The sequence below is a fragment of the Lycorma delicatula genome, chromosome 5, assembly GCF_047948215.1.
Source record: "Lycorma delicatula isolate Av1 chromosome 5, ASM4794821v1, whole genome shotgun sequence".
In the NCBI taxonomy this organism is placed as follows: domain Eukaryota; kingdom Metazoa; phylum Arthropoda; class Insecta; order Hemiptera; family Fulgoridae; genus Lycorma; species Lycorma delicatula.
Genome location: NC_134459.1, coordinates 139097512 through 139121957, shown reverse-complemented (window position 1 = coordinate 139121957; position 24446 = coordinate 139097512). Strand labels below are relative to the sequence as shown.

The 24446-nt window shown below is 31.8% G+C and overlaps 1 protein-coding gene across 3 annotated transcripts in view; it reads right to left on the bottom strand.

Annotated features, from left to right (window-relative positions):
• Vps39 (vacuolar protein sorting 39) overlaps positions 1–24446 on the bottom strand; it is a 75965-nt gene that overhangs the window by 51389 nt on the left and 130 nt on the right. For 2 of the 3 annotated variants that reach the window (XM_075367160.1, XM_075367159.1), the window contains exons 2-5: positions 21915–22163; positions 20594–20770; positions 14393–14490; positions 845–1048 (exon numbers count right to left, since the gene is read on the bottom strand). In XM_075367160.1, coding sequence (XP_075223275.1) covers positions 845–1048; positions 14393–14490; positions 20594–20770; positions 21915–21984 — 549 coding nt within the window. In that variant the 5' untranslated portion in view covers positions 21985–22163. Of the gene's footprint in view, positions 1–844; positions 1049–14392; positions 14491–20593; positions 20771–21914; positions 22164–23350; positions 23892–24446 lie in introns of those variants that run through there. The other variant, XM_075367161.1, reaches the window with a different exon arrangement.

Genomic DNA, 24446 nt, shown 5'->3' with positions numbered 1-24446 from the left:
ACAACTGTCAGAAGCCAAAGTGAAAAGGCGTTTTCACTGGTCCAGATAATCACATGGCATCTGGGGTAGTGTGGTGGCTCACCGGAACGTCACTAGGCAGGTGTCTTCCCCTACAGGGTTGGGATGGTCCAGATATTCATAAAGTTATTAAAGATGAAGTCTTTTAAACCAAAATGGAGGACATTGAAAAAGAAGCAAGGAAAGGATTTAAAGAAGCATAAAGAAATTTCTTAGGAACAATAAAATTCCAAATTTTAACTGTATAGTGGAAAATATGCTAATGAAATTCCAAGATTTGGGTTTTGATGAGCTTGAAGATACATTTTCTGCATTCTCATTTTGATTACTTCCCCAAAAATCTTGGTGCTGTAAGTAAAGAGCAGGATGAAAGATTTCACCAAAATATAAACAAAATGGAATGCAGATATCAGGTAAGGTGGAACATGATTACAGACTGCTGTTGGTGCATCCATAAAGATGATCTGCAAGATGACTACAACAGAAAATGTGGGTTGAGAAGTGTTGAAAAGAAAAAGGCAGTAAAAGTCTTAGTAGAGGTAAGAAAACATATAAAAATCCTTTCTTCAAGTCCTATTACTTTTTTATAAATAAAAGTTTTCGATGAGCAATAAATATACAATATGTCTTTTTTCCATTTTCTTTTTTTAATACTGTGAAAAATTCTTACCTGATAGAAAAAACTGGTGGCCGAACTTGAAGTCAGCGCACAAAATATAAAAATCAGTTATCAGATTACAACTTTCAAATTCCTTAATTTTGTTGACCTGTGTAATTAATTCTAAGAAAAGATAACATAAAACAGAAAAACTACATGATTACTTACAAAAACTAGACGATATTTATCTTTAAAACCAAGACATACAGCTTCTTCACTCCAAGACAAAACTTTAGGAGTATCATGTAGTGTAATATCATCGGTAAGTTTAAGGAATTCTGAATTTTTCCAATAATAAAACTGCAATTTTTTTTTAACAGCAACACAAAGTCGAACAGTGACTGCAGTACCACCAGTTAAACTCTTTGGTTTCTGTAAACAGACAAATAAATGAATATTATAGTCAGGTCATTACATGATTAGAGATTGTAGACTACAGATAACATAAAAGCAGGATCAGGTAGGTGCCAAAGCAGGAACCAGTAGATTCCTTTTTATTTAAAGATAAAAAGGAACTGCTCCAACGAAGGATCTTATTTTGAGAGAGAGAGAGAGAGAGTGTGAGTGAGATGAAGAGGAAGAGGGGGATGGAGAGGGGGAAAGAAGGTGAATGAAAGGAGAAAGTGTAAAAATGTACAAACAGAAGAAGTTAGAAGGAAATATAGAAGGGTGAATAATAATGAACTATGAAGGGAAACTGAGAAAGCTAAGGAAAAGTGATTCTAGGAAAAATGTACAGTGATAGAAAATTTGAAAACAGAAGAGAGATATGTGCTAATGTATAGTGATGTATAGTAATGTATGTGAAAATATATCAGATAGAAGCAAAGGACGGCGAAACACTTAATAAGGAGGAAATAAAAAGAACATGGGAAGATTACATTATGGATTTATATGCACTAGGAGAAGAGCCAACAGAAATAGATATGGGAGTGGAAGAAGAGTACAAAGTTCATGATGATCAAAATGGATACAGTACATTAAAAAGTGAAATAAATGAGACAATTAAATGATGAGGAAAGGGAAAACTGAGGGATGTGATAAAATGCCAATTGAACTATTCAAAGCACTAAGACAAACAGATAACAAAGACCATGTAACAAATGAAGAAGTATTAAGGAAAATCAGAAAGAACAGGAAAATGCCAAATGTGGTTGAATAAGGAAAAGGAACTAGTTAGGAGACTGTATGAGAAGAATGTGTTTGTTAGTGGATGCAATAAAAGACTTGGTGAATGGAAGGAAAGGAAGAGATTTCAAGTGATGGATGGGATTATGGAAAAGGGAAAATATGCAGAAACAAAGAAGATAGTAAAGGATAGAACAAGGTGGAGAACAGCAGCTGAGACAGGACCTGTCCTAATGACAGAACACTATGAATAAATTTGAAAATATAAAATAAAGCCAGAGATTGAACTCTCTGTTGAATTCTCTGTTAAATTAACAGAGAACCAATATTGTTTTATTTTGAATAAATTAAGGGGAACGTTTTTTTAATGAGTTGTAATTTATTTAAAAAAATGTCAATAAAACGTAGTAAGATCCTTTCTTATATAATGATTTATTATTTTTTTTCCTGGGTGAAAAAACTTCCTGTTATAATTACCTGGAAACGATACATTTCTTGTAGTAAAAAAATATATATCACATTGTATATTTCAAAGTAATACAATAACCAACTAATTTACGGCAATTGGCATGAACAGCTGAAACTCACTACAGTAATTTAAATACTTGAATGTAAGCAAACAGTACAAGAACCGTAAAACTACAGATAGAAACATTTCATTATCCTCTAAAATGGTTTGTATGTTAGACCTTAGGTTAAACTTGTAACGCAATGCTGCATAACAGATGCAATCCACATGGATGTGATACACTGTCAGTCGGCAGTTGCAGCATGCACAAACTGGTGCATCTGTTTGAGTCATCAGATATCCATAAGTGAGCCTAGTGTACCCTATTCACAAACCGCAGATAATTTTTCTTAACAGACCGCAGATAATTTTTTCTTGACAGTTATTTCTGCATGAGGAGCTCCACGGTAAAACACTGTTCTTAATTGGGTGAAGTCTATTTTCCATGGTAGCATTCGAATCACTTTGCCACTCATCATGAACCACCTGCTACAGGAAACCAGACAAGATCGTTAGGAGTGATGCAGTCGGTGAAAGAAGGCTGGAAACCAGCCTCCTTTGCTGTACTATCAGCAGACTTATTGCCTATAATTCCTATATGGCTGGGGATCCAGCAGAAGCTGTATTATCTCTAGTCATTTGTGAAATGAGACAATGGATCTCACAGACAACAGGGTGTTTGGTTTTTGCATGCAGTTTGTTAAACTAATATGGCTACAGCAAAAATAGTTGTTACTTTGTTTGCTGTAGTCATAAATCATTATTGAAAATGACAGTGAGCATAATTTTCTTTTTGAATTTATTTGAATCACTATTTAACATAGTGCTTTATTTGAAAATTATAATTCATGGTAAGAAATACTTAAAATTAGATATTTCTAATTAACAAATACAATATTTTTTACAAATTCATAGAAATGATAATACATTAATATTCTGCATTATTCCTTTTGGTCATCTAGTAATAAACAAATATGAAAAAAAATGTAATTCTTTTTACTAAGTAACACCGGTCAACATGATTTTTGTTTCACAAGTACCAATAAATACTTAATGCAATTTTTTATCCTGTTTTCAAATATGTATTCAGAATTTCTACATCACCCATAGATTTTTTGTTATTTCAGTATTTTTAAATATTTTAAAAAGTTTTTTGTCCATTTGTCAATTGTTAAGTAAATGCTACTAGAGCATTATAAATATGATGGAACCAAATGAGTTAATTCAAAAGATAGCGTTGCTACTGTTGTGTAGGTTCAGACGTGTATAGACATGTATAAACGTGATCTAATGTAGCACACATTCATCATAACGATGCCAGTTGTGAGATAGTAGTGAACCAGTAAACACATCATTGTGAGTGCTTTGTGTCTGAATTATTGTGTATTACATATTTACAACTTTATTTCTTTTAATTAGTCATTAGTTACAAAATGCCTACAGTTTATTATTTATAAATCATCCTAACAATGTTTTTTATGTAAGTAGTGAAGTGACGTCCCAAAGGCAAAACCTTACTCCATTAGTAAAAAAAATGTTAAGAACTTTATAATGGGTGTAAAGTTGGGTACCAAACAAGGGCCTGGGGCCCACATATCTGTTATTTATTGTGTTCTATGCTTCTCACTGCATGGAAAAATGGCACACACCACATGCCACTTGCTATCCCTATGATTTGGAGGGAACACAAAAATCACTCTTCTGACTGTTATTTCTGCTTAACAAACATTAAAGGAACTATGCCAAAATCAAAACATACAATGGTGTACCCTAACCTGCAATGAGACCAGTTCCATACTGTGAAGAAGGCAGAAAGTATTAAAATGTTTGAAATCATAAATGCCTGTCTCTTGGAAATCTTGCGTGATGGGGAAAACTGTTATCATATTTGAATTCAGTATAAAAAATACTATCAGAATCACATATTTTTCTTCCTGAGACAAAAAAAAAATATTTTTTTTCCCTCAGTGCAATCAATTAAAAATAATTAGTAATAAATAATCAAATCAAACATATCCCTAACTGAAATGACCTTGACAGGGAGTCTTATTCTTTAACACTTTGGGGGTTGGCATCCCTACGGCCCTAGCTTCTGCAGCTTTTCTTCCCGCTACACCCAGAGCTGCAGAAGACTTTACACTATACACACATATACTACACCAAGAACACTACACGAATTACAATGTATACCCTTACACAAATACACAAAACATTCTACATTACTTTCTTTTTCTCTAACACTCTGTGATGTTGCGACAACTTACAAATTGCAACCATAACCCAAGGTCGAAACTATTGTGCTGACGGGTGAATGGTTCTACATAGTGAGTCTTGAAGGATATCCTCCAGGCACCTGGGCAAACTCTTGTACTTAGCTTTAGCTCCAGTATGCGTGAATTCTACCGGAGTGGTTCATTATATCACCGGTACTCGTGAGACCAAAATTTCACATCCTCAAATTACTTATACAATGGTTGAAGGTCCATCTGAAAAAACTACTACTATTTGTCAAGTGAAAAGGCCTCAGTCAGCTTTATCTGATGAGGATAATAGTCCTGTGGAAGAAAACTGCAAAGCATCAGACCTAAAATATAAAAATATTCGATTTATTGTTCTCTGAAACAATCAGAAAGATTGCTGCCTTCATAAGGTCTCGCCTTTCCTGATCAATAAGGTAGTAATAGGTTCACGTGGTTCCTCCAAGAACATAAGAAAACTGAGAAACGTAGATCGTTCCTACGTCTGATGAATATGGGTAGTGTAAGTATAAATATGGTTTGTCATAAAATAGTGAATACTAGCTGGAGAGTAATTTTTTGCCAGGATCTTCTTGAGATGGATGTTAACGAAATTGCTGTAGAACTTGTCTTGCTGTAGAAATTGTCTGTAGAACTTGTCTTCAAGGTGTTACAGAGGTGAAGCAAATAATGAAATGTCAGAGTGGAATGGAAGAACCTACTCCCTCTCTTATTTTATTCTTCAACCTTCTCACACCACCAGAGAAAATTACAGTAGGATACCGATTGGGTAGAGTACAATCATCCGTCCCTAACCCATGACGGTGTTTTCATTGTCAAAGGCACGGCCAAACTATAACTACTTGCCTGAACATCGGAATATGTGCAAAAGAAGGCCACATGGACACCGACTGTCAGGAGAAAAAAAATGTGCAAACTTTGGCGGATCACATTCAGCTCGATCTTGAGTTTGTCCACGTTTTAAAGAAGAGAAGGCAATTCTATAAATCTATACCAAGCAGAGGCTTTCTTTCCCAGCCATCTGAACAGAATAAAAAAAAGAAACTTAGTTCCTGGAACTTCGTTAAACCAGATGTCTCTTTCACTGCTGTGACATAAATAAAGCTCCTATGAATGGAGGCATCCAACAGTGCGGATCCTGCAGTGAGCTAAAAACATTTGTTCAGATGTTGTTTGATCAGGTTGCCTCACAGCCACTATTTTGGAACTGATTAAGATGAAGGAAGAGTTATTAGTTGCAATTAGTGAAAATCCATCTGAAAGTCCCTGTCCCTGAAGTTTTACCTGTGCAGGCAGGAATAATCACAGATGGCAGTAAGCCATCAACTAAGCTCCCTGTTAAGGGGGCCCCACAACCACTCTTCTGAGTTGTCGTCTATGGCTTCCCATTCTTCGAAATCTCCTCCTTCACCACCTCATATACTGGAAGATATGGCTGAGGAACAGACCCCAGGGTGTTGGAGTTCTTTAGCATAAAAATACAAAAAAGAAAAATCAGATCACACACAACTAAATTTTTATATATTTTCCTGACATCCTCTATCTACGACTACCATTACTTATGAACATTATTCAGTAGAACGTCAGAGGTCATCGGTCCTGCATTGAGGATATTAGATTTTGGCGCGTGCATGTGAAGCAATAATCATGTGCTTCTGAGAAACGCATCTTTTATAACAAGATGCAATAGGCTTTTTCTGTGAGAGATATGACTATAATAGAGAGTAGAGAGAGTGGTGGATTTTCTACATTCATGTGGAATGAGATGTCGGCTGTGAAGGTCGCTATCCCCTTCAAATTATACATCTGCAATTTGTATCTCTCACTGAATTCAGAGTTCAATGCTATTTTTTCCCTTATTTTTAACCTCTGGGAATTACTGTTTAGGTATTACTTCAGATGATGAATGAGGATGATATGCACGAGTGTAAATGACGTGTAGTCTTTTAGTCTCAGTTCAACCATTCATGAGACCTGTGGTTAATTGAAACCCAACCACCAAAGAATACCAGTATCCACGATCTAGTATTCAAATCCGTATAAAAGTAACTGCCTTTACTAGGACTTTAACGCTAGAACTCTTGACTTCCAAATCAGCTGATTTGAGAAGACATGTTCACCACTAGATCAATCTGGTGGTAAAAGTTCCATGCTCTAGAAATGTCAAATCTCCTCTTGCAAATCCCATTGCTGTCATTAATAGTAGGAGAATTCAATGCCCATGATATTTCCTGGGGCTCAACTTTAATGGTAAGCAGAGTAAGACAAGACTTAGACCTTTGTTTACTGAATGACAGAACATACACATTCATGTCCTTATCATCTGGTATGCTAACATCAACCTCTTCGTATGCTTGTTGAGTTTACTCACTTGTCTTAATTGGTCTGTTTATAATGACATTCACGGCAGTGATCTCAAGCCAATTATTATCGCTTTTGATGTTGACCGGGAGGTGAGAAAAAGGCCATGGAGATGGATTGTTGAAAAGGCAGATTGGAATGGTTAGCATACAACCTTCCCATCACAATGTGACAGTAGCACAGGCGTCCTTGATCAACTTTCCTCTTTTACGTTCATGATACCTGAGAATGTAATAGATACACCTCACAAATATCAGGAAACCCTACACATCCTTCTGTTCCTTGGTGGAATGATGATTACTGAAACGCTATTAGCAAACGATGGCAGGCACTGCATAAATTTAAGCGCAGGCCTACAGATGAACATCTAAATTTGTACTGTAAGCCTAGAGCGGTATGTCGTTGGGTATTCTTGGACGCTAGGAGGAAGTCATGAAGGAAATACGTGTGCACCATCTCATGCAATACTCATACTCCCACGTCTACTGCATGTAAAAAATCCGCGCAATTTGTGGATCACCAAAACAATCTATTCTCGGGCTTATTCATAAAGGAGAACTCCTTTCATCATCTTCTGCAGTGGCAACTACCTTAGCAATTCTTTCCGCTTGGTGTCTCTAACTTCATCAAATAGTAATCAATTTTAGAGGTACAAGATATAGATAGAAGTATTATCGTTGAACATCGGTAATTCAGTCGGTGAATTAAATGCTTCCTTCACATTTAACAAGTTGTCACACATGCTTAAAAACTCACATGACACATCCTCTGAACTGACAACTTTCATCTTGGTATGCTGAAGGTGTGCGGTGTGCACACCTTCTAGTTTGGCATCACAACACCTACTGAATGTTTATAATGATTTATTCTCTGGACAAATCTTCCCCCCCATCTGGTCAGAAGCCACTGTCATACTAATGCTTAAGCTAGATAAATAAAGCAAGCCCCTCAAATTACTGCCCTATCTCCTTAACAAGCATCTTATGCAAAGTAATGTAGAGCATGGTTAACCGCAGACTTACGTAGTACTTGGAGAGCCATGGACTTTTATCTCCAGAACAGTGTGGTTTCCAACAAGGACGATCCTACACTGACCATTTAGTGTCATTGGAAACTGCTATTCAAAACGGTTTCCTACTACGCCAGCACCTTGTCGCTGGCGTACCTTCTTTGACATTAGAAAGATGTTCGACACAGCTTGGTGACGTGGTGTTCTAAACACCCTCAAAAAATAAGGAGTCAAAGACAATATGCTTGCTTTTATTAGGGATTCTTGAATGGCCGAACTTTCCGTCCGTGTTGGAGATTCTCTCTCAGGTAGCATCAACTTGGAGAATGGAGTGCCTCAGGGCAGTGTATTAAGTGCCACCTTATTTTCTATAGCCATCAACAGTATTACTACATGTGTGTAAACACCTGTTTCATATTCTTTATTTGTTGATGATTTTACTACATGTATTGCGTCCTGTTCAACAACTACAATGGAGAACACTACAGAATACTGTATCTCGTCTTGAAGGTTGGCTTCACATTTAAATCTGAGAAAACAGTATAGTCTTTTCTCACCTGCAGGACCCCTTTATTCCACAAGTTTTTCTTAGTAGAGAACTAATTGCTATCCCTGCTGATGTCAGATTTTTAAGTTATTTTTTTAATAGCTGCCTTATGTGCGTCAAATATATCAAAGAATTAAAAACGAGATTTCCAAACTTTTAGATGTGCTGCGAGTCCTTAGCAACAGCAATTGGGGTGCCAATTGGTCGTGTATGTTGCATTTTTACTATTCCTTAGCTCTTTCCTGTTTGGATTATGATTGTATCGCCTACTCATAGCACGTAATACATGCTTAAAATGTTGGATGCTACAGGTGTGTTTAGATCAAGCCCTGTTGTAAGCTTATTTGTTGAGTGCAGTGAGTCATCACTTTGGGATAGACGGGACCAGTTTTTAGCATCTTATGTTGCCCGTCTCAGAGGTAGCCAAATCACCCAGCTTTTGATTCAATCCTTGGGAATCCTAATTTAAGAAGGTATAAGGACCATCCACATTGCACTGCACCTGTAGGTATTCATACCTACAGGACGCCTACTGCACCTTATAAATGTTGACATCCTCCGTGGAGAATCAACCTTATAAATTTTATGTTTGACCTTATGATATACAATAAAGAATCAACATCAGCTACTGTCTTCTGGCAAATGTTTAACTGTATTTTCTCCAAGATAAACCAAGCCGCAGTAGTATACACTGATGGATTGAAAGAGAATGATGCTGTTGGTTGTGCATTTATGATAGAATTTATATGTTTGGTCTAGCTGGTATTACGAGTGTATTTACTGCTGAACTATACACTATAAATAAGACTCTGAATATCATTAACTCTAGGTACCAAAATATCCTAATTTGAAGTGATTACTGTAGTGCTCTCCAAGCCTTAGAAGACTTTTATTCCAGACATCCTATCGTCATCAAAATCTACAACATAACTGCTGAGTTGAACCAACACAACAAACAAGTGAGTTTCTGCTGAATCCCTAGTCATGTAGGGATTCTGAGTAATGAACGTGCAGATTCCACTGCACGTTCACATGTAGTCAACCCTCTTTTACTAACTTTGTTACTACATGCAACTTTATTAACTGTCTAGAACTCACAGTTTGCGCAAAGTGGCAAGATGACTGGATGGCCACAGTAGACAACAAACTTTATCATACCAAAGATACTGTGTTGCCATGGGATTCCTCCCACAGGAAAATTCGCTGAGAGGAAGTGGTCATCTGCTGATTGCGAATAGGACATACGAGAGCCACTCACAGGTACTTGATGTCAGCGGAAAATGCACTACTATGCATAAGATGTGACTGCTGCCTAACTGTGCACCACATCCTTGTGGACTGCATGTGCTATGTGGCTTTATGTCGTAAATTTAAGTTGTTCAAGAACATTTGTCTTATCCTGAGGAATGACAAGGAGGTTTTAAGCCGGGTGTTGTTATTTCTGCAATGGATCAGTTTAGTGCATAGAATTTAATATTGTTTTTATTAGTTTTTTAAGTTTGTTTTCTTTAGTGTTCTGTTATCTTACAAGCAGCCCATACACTTCTCTTGATCTTTGTTGAATTTTATTTGTTTTATTTAAATTTTACATTTTATTGTTTATTTTTATTTTTTGTTACATTTTAAATTTATTTTTCTTGTTATAATTCAGCCTGTGATTAAAGTTGTAAGTTTTTTGTGATATTTTGTTTTTGTTATAAGTTGTAAGTTTTTTTTTTTTTAAATAATGCAGTTTTTTAATGCTTTTTTCTTTTGTTTTAATGTTATTTTAGCTGTTTGTTTACTTTTTTAGTTTTTTTTATCATGTAGTTTTTATTGTCGGTTAATGTTTTTGCCCTCTTTTATTTATTTTACTCCAGGCACTGATAATGCGCAAGCGTTTTACGCCCCCTCAAAAAAAAAAAAATGAATACATTAAAAATACCACAAAATATTAAAATAATATTTCTATTGTCTCAACTAAATGTGTCTCAATGACACATTTAGTTGAGACAATAGAGTAGCATACACCGTGACTTTCATACGGGAGTTCATAACTACTATTTACAATAAAAACATTCTATTCAGTTGTTGGCAGTTAATCACAACATTGCCAAGTTACTGATATAATTTCAACAAAATTTTGCTGTATTAACAGAAGATACTGAATATTTTTTTAAGTTTTTGAACATTTGTAATATATTAGCACATAAATATTATATGCACTTTTATACATTTGCATAATAAACTTACACTAAAAATATTACACTAATTATATTCACTGTCCACTAAATTTTTATTGCAATGGCATTAAGCCTGAGTACTCACTATGTATTACCATCTTCATGACTTTTAGAAAATTCATCGTTCAGGTAAATTATTAAAGATTCTATATTGTCTTGCAGATTGTCTGCTTGCCACATTTCATTTTCTACTTTTTTTCATGTGATCGCAGTAATTTTTCCATTGGGAAAAACTTACTGTAACAAATACTCTGGTTATTAGTAGTCATTCATCATCCATTTTAAATATGCTATTATTTTTAGCCACAATCCTTTTTATCTGACTCCATATGAGCTCAAAGGATTACATTTGCAGTGACATGGTGGTAATAAATGAAGAATGATAATTTTTTCATTGCCCATTTCATCAGTGATATGAGTTTGAAATTAATGTTTAACTTTGTTTACTTCAATAAGAAGTTCTTTTTTGACAGCATCTTCTGGGCACAGATTTTTTTTTATGTAAGCCATTCCTTAATGTAATACTTCTTTGAATAATGGGAATCTTTTCTTTCTTCCTTGAGAAATATGGGGCATTATCATAATGATAATGCTTCCTTCAGGAAGTATTGCCATAATGTAATCTATCATCCATTTTTCAAAACGTGAGCTCTGCATTTTGTCATGATAGTCAATACTTGACTTTTTGGCCAGGAAAACTAAATCACTTCCTTCAAGAAAACTCTACTTCGGCATGGACTACACAACAAATTGAGGTCCTTTGAAAAAGTTTTCAGTCCAGTCAATAATCTTGCTAAAAAAGCATCTTTCAGTGTTTTACTCTTGACATTTTGCCATACTTATTACAAGTATGATTTATATGCACTCAAGTATACTATTTTTCTTCCCTATACTTTTAATTGTCCCTTAAATATAAATGCCGCCAGCAAATTATGTCATTGTGTTCAGTTATTACTGATGTTCGACTTTTTTCCAAAAACAAATCCAGTATCTTTCACTAATTGACAGAAAGTCCTTAAACTGAAGTTAGAAAGATAACTGTTATTATTTACTACTGCTACTATATTGTGCAAATTAACTGAGAAAAGCTATTTTTTTCTCTAAATTGTTATGTGATTGCCAGTTATTTCTGAAATCGCCTTAAACTGGTTTTATCTGCCCTCCTGAGGTAGTGTGACTGTTTGACCTTGACAATAAGAAAGCAGTCTGACTGGTTTTAAAGTGGAAGTAGTCATCTTAGCTTCAGTTATGAGTCTTTGAGTGTGGCAGTTGGATGTCTGTGTAACATGTGTTGCTTTCGTGTGTTTAAATTATATATTACTCAGAGGAACCGTGCAAAAATTATCACACTTTTATGACAGTGAGAGATATCGCTTCTGCAGTTGGTGTAAGCAAATCAAGTGCATCAAGAATTCTGACAACATTCAAAGAATCTGGATCTGAGGTCTGAGGATCTGGATAAAGAGGTTTAAATGCAAAGGAAAAGATTTGTCTATGAATCAGAACATTATAATCAATCGTACTATTAATTATCAAAATCTATTAACTGACTTCTAAGTATATATGTATTAAAAAAAATGGCATATACAATACATGTTAATGATAAAAATAAATACACACGGAAATGTTAAACAATATGTGATACCAAATCTAAACATTTCATTTCCTTTTCCCATGGCCGAATGTGAATTGCAATTTTTTTAAAAAGAATAATATTTCAAGTCATCTTTGTTTAAACAACAACCTCACGTGTCATTTAGCATACAAATGTGAAAAAAAGGTGGATTTAAAAATAGTTACAAAGCATATGCTGGAACATGAGTTTGGAAAGAGGTATCTGTTGCATTTGTACAGTGAGTGGTTTAGAATTTTATACTAAATAAAATTCTTTTAATCATGTATGAGTAGTTGTATTATCATAAAATCATGGTGTTTTTTAACCAGTTTTATAATTTTTTATGAAATAACATAAAAGAAAAGTATTTCTGTTCCCCTTTATGGAGATTTGAATAAGACCAAACACTATCAGAAAGTATCTTAAGCTACATAAAGGGCATTAAATTATGTGAAAATATTTACCAAACCTTCAAATAAAATTTTTAAATTTGGGACTCATGAGGTCTACATGTACCTGCAACTACCTTGACCAGTTGTGACCAAAATTAAATAAAGGCATTAATGTCTACACACAGAAATCATTGTGCCAAATTTTATCTATATCAGTCCATCTAGTCCATAGATATCAAATAAAAATCAGATGCAGATGAATATAGATCCTTTTGGAATCTTTCACTGCTAAAATTGTGTTTTTTGGTTAGAAGAGGTTATGAAACATAAAGCTCTAAAAAAAACTTAACATCCAAAATTTGATCCAATTAGCAAACTTTCCCTTATATAAGTATATAATCAATCATACAGTATAACTACACGGCTGGGAAAGTATGATACTAAATGTTTCAAAACAAAACAATTATATCAGAACCTGTAATACAGTAGCTGTACAATTACATAGTGAGGATACTGACTACAATAAATAAAAATAAATTAATATAAAGAAGCAAACTGATAAGTGGATGCAGTTAACTTGTTTACTGAGTAGAGATACAATATTCAAACTCATTTATATATACATATAAATATATATTTTTAATATATATTAAAGTTGTTTTGGTGGTGTATATACCAGCAAAACATAGTAATTTGATAATTTAAAGTTATCATATTAATTTCTAATATGAAATGTGAATTGTAATTTAAAGAATAATATTTCAGGTTATCTCCATTTAAATAACAGTCCCACATTTAGTCATTTAGTATACAAATGTGAAAAAGTGAAATACACATATTTTTATTTATTTCACAAATATGAAATAAATAAAAACTAAAAATTTTAAAAACATACATTCCAATAACCACAATACTTTAACAATATAACTCAATGCATTTGAGCATTAAGTTGATTGTGGTTATTGGGGTTTATGTTTTCTAAATTTTTATTATTTTTTCTATTTTTTTGTTCTTGTCTGATGTAATTTTGGAATTTTTTACAATCTGATGATGCAGGATCCCACATATTTTATTATCAATAAAAATTAAGTTGAAGCAATTTATTTATTCCATCAAAACAGAGGTAAGCAGCTATTTTAAAATGTTTTAAATAAATATATATATTTCAACCAATTTTTCCAGCTTGCTGCCACATCTGGGTATGTGTGTATAGGCAAATGTAATTACTACTACCAGCTTGCCAGGACTGCAGCTGCAAATGTAAGTGTAAATGTACTGGTAAGCATGTAGTTCTGAAACAAACTTAGGTTGACCACTCCTGAGAAGTGTGGTTAATTGAAACCCAACCCCAAAGAACACCAGTATCCACAGTCTAGTAATCAAATCCACATAAAAGCAACTGCTTTTACAAGAACTCAAACCTTCAAACTCTCGACTTTGAAAATCAGCTGATTTTGCGATGATGAGTGTAACCACCAGATCGATCTGGCAGGTTGGTCTAAATAAATAAATATTACTATTATATATTTTCTTAAAGAAAAGAAAATAGAAAATTTATAAGTACGAAATACAAAAATAAACATTTGAAAATGTTATACACATATCACCCATTAACCAATAAACAAATATAGTAAAAAAAATAACCAATAAATAATGAACTTATGCAGGATACAGACCTGTATATCAAGAGTGAACACAGATGCACCTTTTGTCTGTTGAAATGTCTTTATTAAATCAAAGTTATTTGAAAGGTTATGAACTGATATTACACTATCTAAAAACAGAGAAAAAGAGATAAAGGTATTATAAAATAAATTACTAAAATTAATCCATTACTAAAAAATAGCTAATAATGAAGCTGACATAAAAAAGGATATGTACATTTTCACAAAATGAATTTAATTGACTCGACATATTAAAACATAAATTCTAGCTATATCTGTCTCTCATCAAGAAGGTTCTATGGCTGAAATCTATTCTTATAGTTACTGAAGTGTTTACATAAATTTCTTGTTTTTCTACATAAAAAAAATCACGACTCAGGTAGCAGTCACTATTTATAAATAGGCGATGCAATAGTAATATTTAAAATAAAAAAATAAAAACTTTTAAGAAAGGCCCACACGTAATATTTTTAAAAAAAATGACTAAATTCATAAAGTGGAGATATGACTATTAAAAGGGTAGTTAACAATTACCTTAAGATACTCAATTAGAAAGTAATGCTTTAAATAATAAAATGAAAGTTATAAGATTGTGTTCTGACATACGCATATTTTTTTATATTTTTAATATTGTTAGTCAGCAGAGATTATAAGAAAAACTTTTCTTAAAAAGAAAAATAGGAATATGATGTAGCTTCACAGAGATAGGGAGTTATAAGAAATTTGTTTAGAATAGTTTTGATATATGGCAGTTCCTTGTTACACCCTTCAATCACCCACTCCTATTATCACCGATCAGAATTGCTGCTAAATTTGATGAATACATGTGTTAACATATATAATTTATACAAACTTTTGTAGAATGCAATTATTTTTCTATTTTAAAACCTATACATTATTAAACAAGCTACTGAAATGTTAAACGTTGTTTGGCGATCTACCATTACAAACATCTAGCCCTCCCCATTGCTCCATCAGCTAGACTAGCCATCTGGACTCCATCAGCATTTGGCACCTATTTATCAACTGGTCTTTTGTATTTCTTATATTAACTTATTATTTTTAAACAAACTTCCTCACATTTAAATGTCCTACTCAATGGTTAAAAGTCATCCCCAACAATCCAGCAACTGCCGGGGCTTCGGTGGGAAAGATCCAGAAATAAATCACTTATTGCATTTATATACTCCTCATACAGTGCTGGGTCTCAAATAAATATTTACAACAAAAATAAAATAATTATACAAAATAACTTCAATAATTAGACATAGATTAGAGCTGTAAACCAGATAATGCTTTGAAACATACCGTTTCTTAACAAGAATCATAATTAATCCATCATTAGCTCTTTCCAAATGTTTTTGTTTTACAGCAGGAATAATATAACAAGAAAGATTATGGAAACATTCAGGTAATATAAAAACCTTAAAACTAACACATGCTTCAGACAAACATAAAATATCAGATTTACAAAAATGAAATATCTCAATGGATGACAGGCGAAACAAATTACTAAAACCATCAATATTCCAATAATATTATTGCCCATCTGCTGAAACCCAGATGGATGTAGTCCATCTGGACTACAACTTTCCCTACTAAGCTGATTTCCCCTCTTCTGTATAGGCTGAGATGCTGTCACTAAAAATGTCTTCAACACTGAGAAGCATTTCAATAAAAGGGTTTTCTCTTCTTCTAAGTTATTTAATGCTTATCTTTATACAAAATGGTGACAAGTTAATTAACATAAACTGGTATAGAGGAGGAGATTAAAAAAAGCAATTCTGACAGTTAACTTCTTAGGAATGTTTTTAAATAGTGACAAAAAATCTATTTAATCTGTAGGGCAAATAAATTTTACCACAATTGCATTTTTTCAGTAATACGGTCAGTACAGTGGCAGGGAGAAATTTTATCTCACTTGATTTGTGAAAGTTAGACAAAAGAAAATTTTATAGTGTTCAAACATTCCTTTTTGAAAGTCAAAACTCCAAGGATATTAAAGTCAAGCTAGTTAAATATCCATCAATTATAACAGCACTCTGTACTTTATAAATGTTAAGTAATTAGAACAGCAGTTTACAAGTATTTTCGTTAATTTTGGTGTTGACAAATGTGAACAAATGACACTGAATGTTTCGGACAATCTGTTAAGGTTACAACTGAATAAATCCATGATATAGTGATGTACGATAGAAGATTTAAGACAAATGTACATTTTTTTACATAAATATTTACATACCTGAAAACTGCCTACAAGATGCATATCATGTTTGCTAACAATAGATCAAAAGTGTGAATGAGTAAACATTTTTTAGCATGATTTGGGGATATTTCAGTGAATCAAGAGGAATTTTTGCACTGTTTCATTAGAGTTGATGAAGCTTGGATAAATCTCTATAGACCTGAAACCAAGGAACAGTAAAAACAGTGGGTTATCAACTAAGGAACTTGCTCTAAGGTGAAAATTATTTCATCAACAAGAAAGGTAATGGCGATTATCCTTTGGGATGATAATGGAATCGTTTTCATTGACTTCCTGGAAAAGGGTAAAATAATATCTCAGCAATGTTATGGATCATTGCTGGACAACTAAATGAGGAAACAAAAAAAACTACCACATTTGATGAAGAAGGTTTTTTTCACAAAAACAATACACCTGCCCATTCTTCAGCAATTGTAACAGCAAAATTATTCGAATTACACTGTGAAATTCTGCTGCATCTCTCCTACTTGACAAATTTAGTGCCTTAGGACTATCGCCAACTTCTAAAACATCATTCTAGTCTTCAAACCAATTTTAAGACTAGGATAAATCATACTGTAAGGATGGATCAAATAACCTGAGCATCGTTAATCTTAGGTGGATAGACTTAAAAGATTATTTTCAGAAATAAAAAAAACATTTCTTGAAAAACTGAGTTTTTATTTCTGCACAATTTATCAAACATACCAGTCATGAATAAATTTTTACTTTGGATAAAAGGATTGCAAAAAAATTATAAAAAAGCTGCTGTAGAGCATATGTTGGTACTCTGGTTATAACAAAATGTGTAATGTTTTTAACCTAAGCAAGTAATTTTCTTGTGTTTTTACATGGAAACAGTTCAATACTAGAATGACATTAGGCTACATGCCTTTCACTTTTAAACCTCAATACTAATAATGATAACAAAAAATAGAAAACTATTTTTAAATAATTTGTGTAAATGTGAAAATTTTCATTTAAAATAAAAATTCTTCCCTAAGTTATATGGACAAACTTACAATGGCAATATTAAAAGATTCTCCCACAAAAAAAAGAATCATCAAAATAGATTCATCTGATAAAGAGTGAAGCAAACATATCAAACAGAAAACCTTCCCCTCCATTGCAATCAGCTGAAAAGAATTAATCTATCATGGACAAATTGATGTTTGGAAACTAGAAACACGATTAACCAGTTCTTTGCCTTATGAAAGAATAGAAATTCATAATAGCAGCATTATCGACAATGTTAAAAACAATCATTACAGTGCTTTTTCTCCCATAACATTTATTTTCAAAAACATTTTTTCAACTACCACTTCATCCTTATCATAATTACAGCTACTTCTAATTCAGCCTATCAACATATACATAAGTTTGCAAAAGTATGTATTTATTTTTAAAACGATAAAATAGCAATTATTTTTGAAAAATGGATGGTGAAAACAAAATTGGTTTAAAAATGCCCTTCTTGGAAGAAAGCAATGAAAAATATTACTTATTACAATTCATTTTTAGAATTTTTACATACTTTTCTGCTTTCAATTCAATTAAAACAGAAAAAAATGTGTTTTTATTCAGCTACTTACTGAATTACAGTTTTTTTCAATTACAGCAATGAAATGAAATGCCTAAACTAATACAAAAGTGATTGGGAAATAAAACACGGCCATTGTTGGGGAAAGTTACAAAAATAAAGTTACACATAGCTCGTTTTTGCCAAAAGAAAATTGGACTTTATTTTTAACAGAATGAAAAACAACTTTTGAACATTTTCTTTAAATCATAACCTTAAAAAATAAATGAAATTACGAAATAAACTTAACTTAATACTGTACAGTATTTATACAAGGATATCAGCTGAATCAACATATCTATTATAATATTAAATGACAAATACATCAATATACATTTTTCAATTAATTATTTTGAAAATCTTTTGTATTAAATACGAGTATAAAAATAGTTTAAGTAACTAAATACATTATTATTCACACTACAAGATGGAATACAAAAGCAATAAATATTACTAGAACAAATCACAATATTAATTACAAACAAGTCCAAAATCATAATTTAACTTCAGGGATTATTTTCTTTAGATTAATTTAAGAAAACTAACATGAATTCAGTTCATGAATAAATAAGAATTAATCTCTGCACTTAACAAATTAAATTAAATTAAATGATAGAGTCACTATTTAAAAACATTTCAATTAAAAACGTAATTTACCCTAAGCAACTGACTTTTAAACAAAGACTTTTAATGAACAACCAGAATATTATTAATAACAGTTAGCATTAATAACATATAAAATATGTTGTTACACATGAAAAATAATAAAACCTTTATTTAAGCCACCTTCCATGACTATACTTGAATGAAGAAATGGTTTTTTAAGCCAATCTTGAATTTCAAATTCATAATGTACAATTAATTGAGTATTTCACTAATTTTACTAATAACATAACTGTTTAATATAATAAATAATGATTATTTTAATTTGCCTTAATCACAAATTATTTTGTAAAAAATTAACTCGTGAATTGGTACAAATAAGTACACATACATACATACAGTTTATCCTTGGCGTAATCTACAGTGGTGTATCAGAAAATACAGAGGTAACACTTTGTTACTAGAAATTGAATAATACGGAGCATCACAAATTTGTAATAACCAGTTTGGAAAGATTCTGCTTCGATAAATTTGGCTGGTTTGTAGTAACTGAACCACTTTCAACACTGGACATTATCTACTGAATTAAAAAATTAAATTGTCAAAGAAACGAGGCGAAAAGAATCATAGAAATCTGAGAAATCACGAAACACTGATGAGTACAAGAAGATGATATGGCGACCGAGTATTATCACACAAAACGAGAGAGAAAACGTGAGTTATTTTCAGTAACTGACTTCTGTAAGATTGAAAAAAGTATAAGTCCAATATTGATTGTGTAACACATAAAAACAACGTTTCTAGTACGAACACATTTATGAGTGTACAAAGGCGATGAATATAACCACACTATACGAGCGAGAGAGAGAGAGAGAGAGAGAGAGAGAGAGAGAGAGAGGGGCGAGAGCGAGTCGCAAGCATCCACACATCGTGGAAATATGGTCTGGACTGGTCAGGGACAGACTGACAGAATCTAGTGGGGAGCCGGCTTATATAGTGTAGATGGAGCCGAGTGAACCACCAGGAGCCGAGTTCATGCAACATGTTTACGTATTTTTATTTATTTTTAAACATTATAAACATGAAATAATACAGAGTTAAATCTTAATAAATAATCAATACAAAAAGCATAAATAAAAATCACCTGAGCATATTTTTATATGTATGTTGAATGGAATGCATAAATTTTAGATGAAAATAAGTTAAATACCAAGCTGAATTAAAACTGCTTTACGCATTGGCGTAAACAACCATCTCTGATTTTTTTTAAACACTATTATTAATTACTGGCAAATATATAATGTGACTACTAAAAATAATGCTTACAAATGAAATAAGAACCTTTCTAAATTTTATTATGGGAAAACTTTTATTTTGATTTAATAAAAAAATACTTTTTTTTTAAGTTAAAGAAAAGAATATTCAAAAGAATGGTAAATGGTTCTGATATCTTCTTTACTAGTCACTCTAGTATTATCTTTAATTCTATTATTCAAAAGTAGGAAAACAATGTTCTAAAAATCTTGATAATAAAAGTGACATGACCAAAAAAATGTTTATCAGCGAGTACTTGATGGAGGGAAACAGAGTGAAAAAAACAAAATGTGGGAAAATAATAAACTCATTTTAAAAATTTTGTGATCGAGTACCAAAGAGATTTAAAAGTTACCACTACATTGCCTAAAACTCTGTCCAAAATTTATCTCTACATCAAAAATATTTTTAAAATTATTTTTATATATATATATATATATATATTATAACATAATACTTTGTTGATAAATACCAGAAAGACTGATTAAAATGTCATGTTCAGGAACAACAGATAACTGCAATATTGGTTTTTTGCTGAATGCTTTATTATACCGTAATAACTGAACTTCTCTCTTACTTTCACCTACACGTGATGACAAATTAAACATCAACAAATGTCCTGCTTTTGTACCAACTAACAGATTATCATCTGTAATAAAAAAAAAACAAAACAAAAATTAATACAACATCTACTCATGCACAAGTCAGGTTTGTCACAAAAAAAGTTAAAGTAAATAAAAGAGGTAACCATGAAATACTCAATAGGCACCTGAGTGTTGGTGAACAGTTTATAATTCAGTTAGATTTGTTCTTGGCACCTGAAACCTTTAACCTAAGTTTTAAAATAAATTAATTTTAAAATCACCGACTCGGACTAAAGTGAAATTCTGGAATGGAATTTATGAGAAGAAATATTTTAAATTATTTACCTAAAAAATTCATATATCCATAATTAATAATTATTTTTTAAGAGTGAATACATGTTGGCAAATCCTATCTCTGCAGTCTTGCAGTCTTTCAGAAACTTTCTACATCACTGGATGCAACAATTTCATAAAAAATCTTGTGAATTTCCTCTAAGATTTTAGTTTCAATTCTTCACAGCAGATCTACTGTAAACTCTACTCTTAAGATGGTCCACAAAAACATATAGCAGACTGGCAGGTGTGCACATCTCTCTAGGTTCTTGGGGGGCCACAAAAAATGAAATGTTACCATTTCTTGAAAAAAAAAAAGTAACATCTTCCATCAGTGTTGTACAAATCAGATAGCTTCCCATTACTTAAAGAAAATGTTGCAGTCTGTATGCCACAAAGATTCCAGAATGACAATACATCAAATAAACATTACAGATGACACAGAACAATCATAATTTAAAAAAAAATAAAGAGCTACAGTGCTTTTCAAATGTTCAAATGTTGTAACTTTTTACTGTAAGAACTTTACTACTGGTGTAACACAATAGTCCCACAAACACAAAATTTTCAAACATGAAAATTTTGCTTACTAACAAATTCATTACTTTTAAATGTAATGCTAATATAACATCTGTACATTCTAATATCTGAAATGGCACTAGTTTATAAGAGATGATCATCAAAAGTTTTTTTAATTATTTTATATAATAGATTACCATAAATTATTTACCTGAAACTAAAAGTTAGATAAGATATGGTAATATTTAATAAATAAAATAACAGTTAACAACATGATTCAGTAATAATTCATTAAGAAATTCATAATATGCATACATCAATGAAAAATGAGTATATTACGTTCATAATATTACATACCATATGCAGCTATAGACTGGACTTGTACAGCCACTTTTCGCAGGCACTGATATTCATATGCATCAAGCATTTTTATTAAGTTACAATTAAAACCATCTAAATCAAATCATAATTGATAGACATCTTAATTAGCAGATGCTATAGTCATATCCATTAAATATTTTTATTTATTTGTAATTATAATTATCTTAATTCTTTGTTCGAAAGGAAGAAATCAAACATTTACTTTTCTGCAATATTGCAAGCACCCTGAAAAAAATCTTCGGTTAAACATTATAGAATAATTTATTTTTAACTTAATCAATCTAACAGTTATGTTAAAATTCTTGCCAATAAATGATATATTGTCCATTAACATCACATTAATAATACATAATCTCCTCCTTAGATGATCAGTTATAAATGAAAAAATACAAACATATCTTCTTTCTACAATACTTTTTAATATAAACATTAACAACTTCCTTCATGAATCGAAACACTGTACATATATTCTAAGATATTTTTAAAACATGAACAATACATTAATACTACTCAATTTGCTAATTAGTTAGATTAATATTTCATTTGGAAGAAGACTTGATCTTAAAACTTAACAAGGAACGCAAAGTCTAAAAACACCACAGTTAAAATTAACTTATTTGTAGAAATATCCAATGTGCTCATAAATTGTGCAGAAAAATGAAATTTTAGAAATTGATGACACACTTCCAATATTAGGGTATGGTGTCAGTTATCTAGGGATAAGATGTGTTCAATACTTCCAATTTAAATAAAAGTATAACTATATTGTTAGGAAGCATGTTATTTATAACTATCCATTTTTAAAAAATGATCTAATAGACCAAATTTAATAAATATAACAGTTTTGGAACTCACATAATAATGTTTTTAGTAACTATAAGGATTTTTCAGTTTTTATGTTGTGAAAGAAGTTGAGAAAACATCAGATGCACAACTACAAAAAAAAACAACTTTTCATTTGCATCTTTCAAATATTTTCAAAGTATACACTTTTAAAATATATTCATCATTTATCACAAACTGTCACAGACAAAAAATAAGCTAGTTTAGAAAAAGATAATAAAGACTTTGACAATGAAGATGAGCAAAGTATTCAAGCAGAATCGGTAGGTTTTTTAAGGATTGGCCTATGCATTTACTACAGAGTAAAAACACAAAGTGGAATGATCTAGAAGGTACCAGTACAGTACCAAAATAAGCATCTTTAAAGAATATCAATATTCCAGAAGCCTAGAACAGCAAACCATTATAACCCTGGGGACAATAATGTGTCAACAGATCCCACAAATGGGCTGAAATTTTAACTTACGTCCCAGCAGGCCAAAAGACTGTTTATATGGAGTACAAGTAATCATCCTAATTTGGCTGTGTTGACATAAATAACAACAAAATGAATAAATGTACATATTTACATTTTTTAAACAGGCAACTGCTCAATATTCTGTCCTCTAATTTCCTAACACTTATTGAATCAAAATATTCTCTCACTAATTTGGACTAGGTTATTAGCATAGCTGAGTCTCATTAATAAAACATTAAATTAACCTAACATAAATCAATAAACATAGAAAATTATCTTTGTTAACCAATGTTACACAATTTGGCACTTTGCACTTTGTTCCAGCCCTACATTTGTTTAGGTTAGGTTACAGTAATCTTAAGGATCTTGGATACATCCATTTTACAGTCAATCATTCTAAAAATTTTGTTGACCATCAAACTTTTACTTCTACATTTTAGGCGGTACTGCAGTTTGAAAAAAAATTATTTTTCTCTAAAAATGATCGGATTCTATTGATTTGTGAAAAAGTTTTTGTAATGTTTTGAGTATTTAAAAAATAATTCAATAATTATTACAATTTATTAATTTAAATAATCAAAACATTACTGTTAATTGGTTGAGGTTAGCGAGCGTGGGCTAAGTTTGGTTAATTTATATTTGTAATTATGAGCAGCAAACTTTTGGGTTATTATTAAATAACATCACCCAATATCAAAAGAATAACGTATACGTAATCAGCATGTAAAATCGGTCCACAATCGATCATTGTTAGATAAAAAAATTTTTCAAACTGTGGTAGCACTATCTAAAGTGCACAGTGCCCAAAATGGTGCATGTACCAATCACATCGAATGAATATGGCAAAAGAAAAGCACAGGCAACGTTTTAGTACCGATAAAGAACTTTTGCGGTCATATTTGAGGAATATATGTGGCGTAAAAAGTATCCCGACAATGTTTTTATTTATTTTTGGAAACACATTTCTGAGGAATATCCTTGCAATTAAAAGTGTTGTTTGATGTTTATATTTTTCAAATAACATTTGGTTAATCAGGTCTTTCTATTTCAATTTAATGGGAATTAAGCATTTTTAATTGGTTGCACATTTTTTACACTATCATAACAGTCCAAGTTTTGTTTGGGGTGGAACAAATTTCATAAGTACCCACAGTTCTGAACATTTGATAACAATAAAAGCTAGCACTGTAAAATTTTATTTAAAACTA